General features: G+C 33.9%; 1 protein-coding gene across 1 annotated transcript; it reads left to right on the top strand.

The window, feature by feature from the left end:
• The first annotated feature begins 10,907 nt into the window (after nucleotides 1–10,907).
• Nucleotides 10,908–11,363, top strand: LOC122301862. Its single transcript, XM_043113225.1, has one exon. The coding sequence runs from the start codon at nucleotides 10,908–10,910 to the stop codon at nucleotides 11,361–11,363; it is 456 nt and encodes a 151-aa protein (XP_042969159.1).
• The last annotated feature ends 1,290 nt before the right edge of the window (nucleotides 11,364–12,653 follow it).

The raw sequence follows: 12,653 nt of genomic DNA, 5'->3' as shown, positions 1-12,653 counted from the left end.
CATTAGAGGCAGCCGATTGGCCGTTATTGCCTTCAATGTTAACTACAATGAGTAGTACACTCCGCGACTGTATACAAAAATTCCTTCAACATAGCTTATCTAGATGGTAGCTGAGGGCCACAACAAAACAAACAATGACAGACTAAGAAAGATGGATGCTTACTGTTTCGAATTTGAACAGATCGAGATGATATTGGATTTATATATTCTCATGCACTTCAAAAAAAAAAAAAAAACATGACAGAGCATAGAAAATATTTACAAACAGAAAAAGACAAGAGAAAGAAAAAAAGCTGAAAAAAAAAAACATTGATTTGACTCATAGTAAACCTTAGCTGCTTCCTCTTTAAGGCTTTACAGGAAGTGATGCAGAGGATGGGAAACAAAATTCATGGTCATGTCGGTGGGTCGTAGGGTACCCTAAAATCTTAAAGCCAAAACTTTCTTTCACTTTCTATGAGATCTTTCACCATCATCGTCATCATCAAGTGGGAGCTAGCTAGCTCTTTAGAATGGCAGGCAGGCATCCTCGTACTATATCTATCAGCAAGTGTCTATGGCGGATTAAGTTAAGTTACTGAACAGAGAAGTGTGATCCATTATTGACCGAAAAGTTAGATCAATAATTAAGTTGTGAAAGAGAATAAACTTAGTTATCGGCAACAAAAATGATTAAAGTGTCTAAAGAATGCAGTAGAGGTGGGGTGAGGGGGGTGGCCATGGAACTCCATTGCTGCAGAAGTGCTGTTACTTCACAGAAACCTAGCCTTATAGCTAGGGAGAGGATCAGCTGTACATATAGATACTCTTTTTCGTTGTCAACCACAAAAAGCAGGAGGATATCTTAGTCATAATTTTAGAATGTTTGAGCTGTCGACAAATCAAACTGGTCTGATCTGAGAGGTCAACCAATTAAAACTCTGCTTTTCTTTGAAGCCCTACATATCCCCATCAGACACTGTACTTTCACCTAGCTAGCTGGCTCCCGCTCCCGCCCTCTTATGCTTTTCTTTTTCTTTTTGTTTTTCATTACAAAAAACTCGATGGATAATATTGCTTTCTTCAGATAATTTTGGTGTTAGGCTTACGTTTGTTTCGCATGGAATTACAATCTTTTTTTTTTTGGTGGATAATGTCAGATTATCTAAAATTAAAGTACAGATGAAGGGATGCGGATACCAACAAATATTTTAAAGAGCAATTGCATTAATATAAGTTCTTTTCGTGAATATGTTTTGGAACGAAGATATTTATATAAGAGAAGTAATTTAACCATTATATAAAAGTGAATTCATAATTAATTAATGTAACTTGATACAATACGTCAGATTATGAATTTATTTTTATTATAAAATAAATCTGACAGATCACATGAAATCACGTCAATTTGTATATTTATTTTTGTGTACTCTCTTTATATATAAAGCACTTCTCTTTATATAAAGTGGTGTTATTTTTATAAGTTTATTTATAAAAACTCATTTAATTTAAAAGAATTTGTATAAATGATTCATGTATGTCTATCATTTTCTTTCTTGATTTGTACTCTTTGAAGAACTAATTGGAAAATTAAGGCCTTGTTTGGTTACGCAATTTGGATAAGATGATATGAAACGTTTTGTTAAAAATTAAATAAAATATTATTATAATTTAATTTTTAAATATTATTTACCATGAAATTATTAAACAATAAACAAAAGTAGGCTATGCATGCATGCAACATAAAATAATAATCAATAATGTTGGGCACACGATCGAGTATTTCACGGGGAATTAGGAGCCCTTTTCCCTCCCTGTGAAATGTTTTTTGTTTACATATCGATCAAGACTCAACAATAATTTATGTCTATAATTTCTTGGTTCCATAAATAATATGAGTCTGTCCTTTTACACTCTAATTATGAAACACACTCTAATTATGAAACACTAGTGTGAAAGTCACGAACAGACCACTTAATTAATATGTAGTCCACATATATGATAGGATTGCTCAGTTCTTAGAACTAAATATACACAAATATTAATTTATACGACCTCACACACACACACACACACACACACACACACACACACAGAGAACACGTGTCAATATGGCATCTAATTCTTATAAGCAAGCTATACAAGCGTTATAAAATTTATTCTTCATCTTAAATTTTGCCATACTTAACCATATATGTTGATGCGACTTAATCTAAGTAACTATGATCTATAAATATATATATATATATCTAAGTAGTAAATATTTGAAGACATTTAAAACATGTCACTATTTCAAAAAAAAAGAAAAACATGTCACATTAGTAAGTACTGTGACAAGAGATGAAAGATTCAAGATAAAAACTAGCATTAATTTTTTTAATTATATACTTGTAATTTTTTGCCATCATTAATATCATAATTATCCTTATTATATATATTTTTGTGAAGAAAGTTAGAACTATAGATATAAATTAAATTTAGATTCTGAGAAAATAAAGTCAATGCATATATTATAAGCTTCTTGCAAATAGCTGCATGCTTAGCGCTTCTCCAAGTTTTCAACATTCCTTTCTCCACTCCTTGTACCCTCTCCATCCTCCAGTACTGCTGCACATCCAGCATATAATTACAAGCGCCCCAAAACATTGGCCTTTTAATATACATATTAATAAAGCCTAGCTTATTAATTTTCAGTCCAAGAAAGACCTCCAAAGTCCAAAACCTTAGATCAGTACTAAATCTCTCAAAATTATCTTCCCCTCGCTCCTTATTGTTTCCCTAGAAAAAAAAAAAGTTAAGATTATGATATAGATCATCAGCTTGGGTAGTACTGAAATTAAGTGCTATATATACACGTTGGAAATTCTTTAGTTGATTTAATTTACCCAAAAAAAAAAAAAGTAACTAAAAATCTCATTTTTGCCTTAATTTTTTAGTGTTTTACTTAAATTTTAGATACCCATTAGAATTATATTCTCCCCCTTCCCCTAATAGGAAATGATCTGGCTTCCTCACTAAAGTACTCTAGCTTTCATTCCTGATTTCTTTATATCTATCTCAGCTTCCATGAGCCGTACGTGAACTTGCGATGGCATGCAAATTAATTAGGCTATTGCAAAGCTGCATAGACTTGACTCGATTGGCAAAATTATTCGTTATATATGATTGTACATTAGGTGAAACTCATCATGAATACACAGAAGATAATTGAAAATATGAATAAAATAATATTACAGAAGATCATAATAAGGATAATAATAGAAGTGACGAAACTGGCGGCCGGCCGGTGATCAAATCAAATCATGATGATCTGCATTCATTTTCTCCGGCCGTCTTCAATAAATTAGTACGTACGTGCGTGTAAATTTCCTAATGTGTCATGCATTGAAACAGATCTTGAATTTCAATAATAATATAAAAACTCGACAAACGGTACTAATTATACTGTCTTCAAATATATACGGCGGAGACATTAATTAATTTGTTCCATCATTTAAGAAAATTGAGTGCAGGCGAAGGTTGTTTGTGAGTGTCAAGACTTTTGGGGTTTTGCAGTTTTACCATGAAGAAGCATGCATTATTATTTAAGCCGCTAGTTGTTGTCCCCAAAACGAGGGGCAACGAAGTTTAGCATTCGAGACAATCGTACGGATAATGGTCAATGAAAACTGCATGCATGGTGACTTTTTCTTAAGACATGACCATCTTCGATCTGCTGGTTTGAGTATTAATTTCATTCACTGTGGAACTGAGATTCCGCTAAATAATTGAAGTAAAACAACAGTATTCGTTTACTCACGTTGGGATCGACCCTTTAAATCGCACTGTTTTGGTTCACCGCTTTAAATTTATTCACACGACCGAATATCCGTTAATTCCTCGTCACAAACTTAGGAAAAATAATGTTTCAGTCTGTCAAAAGCAGAGCTCAGCTAGCTAATGTTTTGCACATATTGTCTCAAATTTCAAAAGAATTGGGACGTCAACATGATCATATCCCTATATATGCTATGGCTTTGCTTTTCTCGATCGTCGGCGAGTAAAAGAGTCGATTATTAAAGGCAAGCATTATTATGCGGGTAGGCTAGCTTAATTTGCCTCTTTGTTGTTCATGCCCGCAGTACTACTACCCGGATCTTGTTCTTGCATATCTTGCTGTAAAAACTGATCATATTGTTATTGCTAAGCCCTTTGATTAAAGGAGTACTAAATCGAATATTAAGAAAATGATTAGGGAATTTGTTAGCGTGTAATCAAAGATATTCCACTCTGATTTTCTTTATTTTTGGGGGAGCAAAAAGAAGACAGAATAATTAAGCTTGCCTGGACTTCATAATTTCATGACCTCGCGCGCATTTTGATAGATGTGATTGGGTAATGATCCATGTCATTTTTAAGTTTGCTATTTAAAAAAAAAAAAAAAAAAAAACTAGATATTCCACCCAAAATAAAGTTGAGTTTTGCTACATACAAGCACAGTCGTGCACTAATCTGTGTACTAATATTAATTTATTCATACTTAAAATTTAAATTAACACTGTTTTCAATAAAATCTATTTTTTGACTAATCACATCATACTAATGTACAAATTAATACATAATTATACTTTCAACTATATTTTTTCAATAAAGTTTACGCACGCTTGTGGGGTATATGATTATGTTCGTTGGCCGGGCGCTTGTGAATCGTTCAGACAAGACTTTAATTAAGCTTGAGTAGCAAATCTAGCACCAAAAATTAATGTTGTCCCGTACGCAAGTGTCATAGATCCGGCATTGCCTTTTTTCCGTTTTTTATATTTTGTATATTTGTATTTTCATTAATTATATTGAAAAATATATTCTATAAATACTTTAATTACGAAAATATTTTATAAAAATAAATTTATAAATTAATATAAATTGATCATATAATACGTCATATTATAAAATAAATCTACTGTATTACGTGATGAAGTTATGTTAATTTCTTATATAAAATCTTTTTATAGATATATACTAACTCTCTGCGTAGGCCACATTTCCATCTTACGTGTTCTGTTAGCAATGGCTAATAAATTAGGCTTGTTTCTATTACTAATAATCTAGTCGTCAGTTTTCGCGTATTGAATTACATAGCATTAACAAACTTACAGAACTAGGCCAACTTGCATGATGACGACTAGACCTGCAGGTTGATCATATGGCTAGTAAGTTTTGTAAAGAGAAATATTAAGTACACATATTTTATACAAGTATTCTATAAAAACATAGACCTCGTTAAGATAAAGTGAGTTTTTCACATTTTTCTACAATAAAACTCACTTTTTTATGAAGGACTTGCGCTAAATTTGTGTATTTAAAATTTATATATATCATTTCTATTTTGTAAATAATAGCCCCCCTTTCTCTAGATCAAGGGAAAAGTCCCACATCTCTCTAAAAGCAAAAGTCCCTCACAATTTCTATCCTCTTGTTCTATTGGAAATCCTACACTCCGTTCCACTTCTTCAACTGTCTTATTTATAGATTTTTTTTTCCTAAAATTTTCACTTTTCCTATACCCCGGCTCGTTTTGGGCCCGGTCCACTACTTTTTGGCGACCGATAGTCTATACGCATCCCACCATGCAACTCCTCAACTACCAATCTATTAGTACAATTCAGATCCGTGACTAAAATATCGATGTGTGGCTCTCATGCGCAGCTTAGCCCACGTCGCTGTTATACGTTGTTGTTTGAGTAGTTTCGTCATTCTAATGTCTATTAGATCTTACCCATCTCATCTCATTAAGAACGGCATGTGATATACACACGTTGTTACAAGCAGGCGCAAACAAATTTGGCCACTAACAATTTGAGCCAATCAATACATTTTATCTCACTATATTTTTGCTTTTCCTAATCAAAGAAATTTGGCCACCGACAATTTGAAGCTAACTAGGACATTGATTTCTTTCACAAACATCTCAAGCCAAAAACTATGGCACACCACCAACAAGCACCACTATTGGCAGTGGCACCACAGTTCAACCTATGGGTGTACAAGAACCGCTTAAACTTACTAGGAACCAATTAGACTGGACGCCAGAGTAAGGAACTGGCTAGAATCGGTAAGGAATCAGACAGCGAGCGACAGGAATTGATGAAAACCAATATCGGCTGGTTCGGCGTCGGTTTGAACCCTTGGAGAATAGCTGAACCGGCCAACCCTATATATATATTTTAAAATATATGTATATAAAACGGCGTTATTTCACTTAAATAAGTGAAACTGCGTAATTTTTCTCCTGGAAGTTTAGAAAAAAAAAATACGAAACGGCGTCGTTTGGCTTTAATAAACCAAACAGCATCGTTTCAAAATAGATTAATAAACCCCCACTTCTTCTTCTTTTTCTTCTTTCTCGCGCCTTCTTCTTCTTCCGCAATACGATGTTTCCTCTTTTGTAACCCACTTCTACTCTCTCATGGTAGACAACGCCACTCCTCTCCTCCTTCATAAAAGACATCGACAGCAGATCAAAGACCACATCAACACATGTCAAGATCGATATGATCAATTTTCTCTCTCCAATTGATTGGTTTTGGCCGGTTTTAAACTCTCATGGTAGATGTCAATGAGGTCTTAATTTGGCACTGAAACCAATACTGAACCTATCGGTATACAGCCCTATTTCTACCTACAAACCGTAAAAATCTTGATTTAGGACGACGCCACCAATTTTTTTACACTTTTATCGTCAGCTACTTATTTGGCCCCCACCACTTTTTTATATCCCAAGATTCAATATATTTTGCACGTTTGCATCATATTCGTTATAATGGGATTTTTCTAGAAATCCCACCCCGCCTCATATGTATCTTGATCTATTTATATTAATAAAATGATTGTTTGATTAGAAAGAAAGAAAAAAATTGTAAAGAACATCTTCTACTTTTAATATGATTTATTACATAAAGAAAGTAAAGAAAAATCTCCCTCCGTTTAACATGACCCGAAACTAATTGTCATGAAATATTACAAGGTACCGTTTTCTTCTATAATAGAATATAAATAACGTGGATGTTAGTTTTGATTCTTTTCAAGGAAAATGAGAGAGACTTGGGTCGACCTACTGTAAGTTTTTTCTTTTTTTTTTTTGGATTGGATAAACATTATTACTTTTTTTTTTTTTTTGGTGTAAAAGAGGTGGGCACGTTTCAAACTCAAATTTTCTATTTGAAAAATCGGATTATATACTATTAGGTCTTCAGATTTTTGAAAAATAAACATTATTGCTTTGAATTGTTAACGAAAATTGTAATTTAGTAGCGTGCAAACAAATTGGTCATTCTAGAAAAATAAAATAAGTGCAGCACCGCACGCAACTCTTCTTTTTCTCTCTCAAGAGGTCATTTTGCTTTTTACCAAAAGATCCAAGTATCTCATCCTCTCAGCCCGGAGGAGAGGGCGCCGCCGGGGGGGGGGGGGGGGGGGGGTGTTTGGAGCTTCTACTCCTCCATCCCTTCTCATCCCTTCTCCCTTCTGGCTTGTCTAAAAATTATTTAGGGTGTTTTCTACTTTTTCTTTTTCTAATTTTCCGTCCATAGCAAGGAAAAGCACTGATCTACTATCTTTCGACTCCCTAAGACTGTCACGTGCCCCACCACAGGACTCCCCAGTCGCCAATTTTTCAGACAATTAAAATAGAATACAGAAAAGAGCGGCGTGTGAGCCACATGCGCAGCTCAAACCGCACGTGAGATTCACGCACCACCACATCGAGGAGTGCTTGCTAGTGCCACGTGCGGCATTTTTGGGGCCAATGACCTCAAATCCTTTAGACTTGGCCATCCTCCACTCTCCTAGTGTGGCGTGTGCACAATCCCGAGCCGTCATCTGTCGCTGATTCGGTTCATTTTCAGTTTGCTATTTTTCAATGTTCTTACTTCCCATAACCAAGGATAGTGGGAAAGAAGTAGTGGAAGTCTCCGGCAGTCAAAATAGACCAACGAAAATGCAGCACACATTACTTCACTACGACTTCCAGTCCTAGTATTATAATTCGTTTTCGGTCTGTATCAAAATCACTTCAAGCGGCTTCTCTTTATAGGAAATGGATGGAGGTCAAGTCATTAATCCTAAATCCTTCTTCTTCTTCTTCTTCTTTTGTAATTTATGTCTTGTGTTGTATGTGCTTTATGGTTTGGGATGAATGTGGGGGCATTCCACCCCGTTAACTATTGTATTCTATAACTGTTAATATCTATAATATGCTTGCACAAGGAGGGAAAAAAAAAAAAATTGGCTATTCTAGCGCATGGTATATGATCACGGAAATCGCTTTCAACCTTTATCATACTTAAGAGCACTCCCAATGGATGCTTTATAATACAATTTTCTTTAAAATATAAAGAAATTATCTCCAAAGTGTCATCCAATGAATCTTGAATTCCATCATTTATTTTACATTTTGTTACAGGAGCTCACTAGATGTGGAGGGAACTATTTATCATTGTAAATATTTTAAATTAATTTCTCTCTCTTGTTATTGATTTTCTATTAAGGAAAAATATTAAAAAGTATAATATTTACTTACTTTTATTACTATTCATTACTTTATTATTACTTTTCACCTACTGTTTACTACTCTTCACAATTCTTCTCAACACCCAAACCCACCCTCAAATGATTGGAGAAAAACAAATAAATTGATGTATGATCTACTGTAAAAATCAATACCTAAAATAAAAAAAATAAATTTTAATGATATACTTTAAAAAATAAAATGAAGAATATATTATTATTCACAACATACCTCAACACTTATCAACACTCAAACCCAACCTAAGAGTGCTGTGAAAGGAGCACGAGAAAATTAATGGAGTACTACTGGCTAGTAGCATTTTCCAACGCATAATGCACTACAAGAAAAATAGATTTTTGTGATCAGTTATTGCAATAAAAAGACCATTCGCAACCGATTGAGTTATGTTTTTATTATTTTACTTCGTCATGCTCACGTACAGTCTAGGGTAAAGAAAAAATCTGGAACTTATATGGCTAGCCGGCCAATTGTGTAGATATTCGATTAATTAAGTATTTTCTAAACAAAATTCTAAATATATATTCACATAGATTTTTATGTTTCATAAAGTGGGGAGTGCATGCCATGTCTTGTGTGTATCAAAGTTACATATATACGTGACTAGAGATCTTGTATTTATATTTTAGGTCTTGTGTCTAGTGACCACATGACCTAATTGCTAGTTGTTTACCTCTCATACACACATATGTTTATTTAGCTATATTCATTTGCAAATAAATGTAATAAAAATAAATTTATAAATTGATATAACTAATTGACGTGATACTTGATCAAGTTACGTCAATTTATGTAACAATAAAATTTTCTTTTATGGATATGACACTTCTCAAAATGTTTTGGGACAATATCAAGATTACAATAATACTGCTTGTATTCTATTGCATTATCAAAAGGTTGTTTTGTTTTGGTTTTTCAACTATGAACAGTACTGCGTGCGTTGAACAGTAAAAATTTGACGCCATTTCTTTATCTGTTTCTAGCAATATTAATTATATAGACAGTAAAATCTCTAAATTACAATAAATATAATCTATTTTGCACACGAAAAAAATCTGTGCATACAAGTCTTTACATTTGATGAGGGGATGCCTAATATATATATATATATATATATAATATCAAGTTTAGAAGAGTAATGATACATATAATTATAGAGTATATAAATATCGTATAGTTATTTTAAAAAATTAAAAAAGAGTGGAGTCTATTATTAAAAAATTAATTTTTTAAATAAATTTAATATTTATTTATTTATTTTAAATAATTATATATCACTTACACGTTCACAACTGCAACAAAGATTTGAGTTGGGAACAAACCTTTAAATGCTTATCAAAGTCGACCCCAAACTCAAGTGAGCTATTAAATGACCCGTTGGCCGTCCCTTTTTCTTTCACTCAAGATTTGGGATTTATATATATATATATATTTTAAAAGTGGGCAAAATTAAAATAAATGGGTACTTATGCTATAATTTATAATTAAGTCTGATACTGATCATGTGTAACACGTTAATATTTACAGCGAGATCTATTATATATATACACAAGTTAAATTACGGATACGGGTAGGACTGTTCATCCAGACCAGGTTTTACCCAGTCCGGATCGGAACCCGGATAACCGGATTCTCGGTTATGGTTTTCGGCCCGGATTCCCGGATTTGAATCCGGGCCGAAACCCGGATGTCTAAACCCGGGTGTACTCGGGCCGGGTACCGGGTTTTAAACTCAGAACCCGGGTTTAAAACCCGGTACTCGTGTTTCTTCAAACTGAATCAAGCTAACAAATTGATTTCATATCCTCCCTAATTTCTACTCAGAATTGCAGCTCCAAACTGCTACAAACCCAATGCATACTCTGGCCAGTGATAGCAACGCCGGCCATTTCCAACTGAATGTAACAGCCGCGACAGCGGCAGGAAAAGAAGTGAACATAACAACAGGGGCGATCAATACAACGGTATTGAAGACACTGCTACTACTTTGGAGTTTTCGGGTGCATTTGGTCCAAACCGGCAAGCAATGACAGCAATATCGTCTGGAGTCGTAGTGGGTTCCTTGTTTTCTTTTTTGCTATGATCTCTCTGTTTCGTCTGGTTTTATGATTGATGACTTCTTTCTTGTGTGTTACTGCTGTTTCTTTATTTTTTGGAATAATCTCTTTCTTACCATAATTAGTTGCCAATGAAGCCAGACTCCAGTGAAGGAAGTAAGTTTTCTCAACTCTCCTCTCCCCTGTACTGAGATTTCGATGCCATTTATTAGGATCTAAGCATATTTTAAGAATTACTGGATCAAACCTCGTGGTCCTCTTCACTGGATTTAATCATATTTTAAAAATTACTTTTGACTAGTGGTATTATGGATCAAACGTCGTCGACGTTTTTGACGTCTTCGGAGGAAGAGGTGGAGGACGCGCTGGATGGGGTCCCTAACGGAACCTACTGTATTTGGACTCCGAATAGTAGTAACAACAGCTCTGCCAAAGCCTCCCCCAGCAAATGCAAGAAAAGCAATTCCACCGGAACTGGACCGGCGTCGACATCAAAACGCTGGAGGCTCTTGAGTTTTCTTCGCAGATGCAACAACGAAGGCAAGGAATCGTTAGTGTTCTTGACGCCAAAGAAGGAAGCTGAGATTAGAGCCGAGAAGGCCGAATTGGATCATTCGAAGCTGGAAAAGAAGGTACTGAAGAAGGCCGTGTCAAAGGAAACCATGTCGTCGGCACACGAAGCTTTCTACGTGAGGAACAGGGCGATGAGGGAGGGGGACAAGAGGCGGACATACTTGCCAGATTTATTTTGTCATTTTGTTTGAAAAAAAAAATCGAGTTTAGCCCGGAATCCCCCTTTTTTAAAACCTGGATACATCCGGGTTCCGGACTGGGTCTGATCCGGATTAAACTGGGCCGGGTTTCGATCTGGATTTAAGACCTGGTTCTCGACCCGGGTATACCCGGGTTGAAACCCGGTTGAACAGGCCTAGATACGGGCATTTCCATGTAGACTAATGTGACATGATTACTCATCAACAACGCATTTGGTGTGTTACAAAAAAAAATTTGAAAAATGATTTAAGTTATAAAGATGTTTTATTGGGATTTGACAAATAAAAAGAGAAAAAATAGAATAAAAATATTATAAAGTTAAAATTTTGTTATAATATAATTTCTTAATATTATTATTATTTTAAAATTTGGAGAAATAGTATTGTTTTTGTATTTTATTTTGAAATTTAATAAAATTATAATGATTAGATAATTATTAGATAAAAAATTTAAAAATTTGAAATTGAAAAAGTATTTATGTTTTATTGATATTTAAGAAGAAAATGAAAATTTGAGATTAGATATTGAAATCATCTCACTTTCCAAATGTTGAAAAAAATTACATTGAAAGAATGTTATCATACACGCTTATTTACACGACGGGTTTATTAATCTTCACGCAAGTAATGATATACATACAAGATTTTTATAATTATTTTTTAAATGAAGGCCGACAGTTTTATAAATTTCAAGATTTAATTAAGAAAAATATATACTAATTTAGTAATTTGTATGAAATGGCATTGTCAATTTATCACATCACTTCATCCTTTCTATATAAATATTATTATTCTCTTATAAGGATGATTGCATCCCTCTACCAAAGAGGTCCCAAGAAAACAAAAAATATAAATAAATAAATAAATATGAATCATGAATGCATATGTCATATACCACACTAGTAATTTATCTTATGATATACACACATCACCCATCTTTACAAGTCAACATTCACATCATGAATAAAAAAATATTAATAAGAACTTGGAATGAACAGTAGTACAATTTTTCTTTGTGGAGTACCACTAGTATTGTAATTTATTTCATTTTTTTCTCTGTGAAACACTATTACCCATCATGTGATCTTTCTAGTTCGATCTACAGAGGAAAAACATCATTTTCTGTTACTGGATATTCTAAAATACATGATCACCACCATATATTTACAATTAATAATGGGCATCCTCTCTTTTATATTCAGAGTTGAGAGCTTGAGACGGACCACGAATCAGCAACTGTGGCCAAGACACCCTGCCTTCATGTTGGGAAAGAGTAACGAT

The sequence above is a fragment of the Carya illinoinensis genome, chromosome 2 (genome assembly GCF_018687715.1).
Source record: "Carya illinoinensis cultivar Pawnee chromosome 2, C.illinoinensisPawnee_v1, whole genome shotgun sequence".
Classification (NCBI taxonomy): Eukaryota; Viridiplantae; Streptophyta; class Magnoliopsida; order Fagales; family Juglandaceae; genus Carya; species Carya illinoinensis.
Note: the sequence above shows the minus strand (reverse complement) of the source record. Positions and strands in the feature narration are given on the sequence as shown.

What these genes read in the sequence shown, in the direction of transcription:
- LOC122301862 (XM_043113225.1), top strand. Translation starts at nt 10,908, where the DNA reads ATGGATCAAACGTCGTCGACGTTTTTGACGTCTTCGGAGGAAGAGGTG.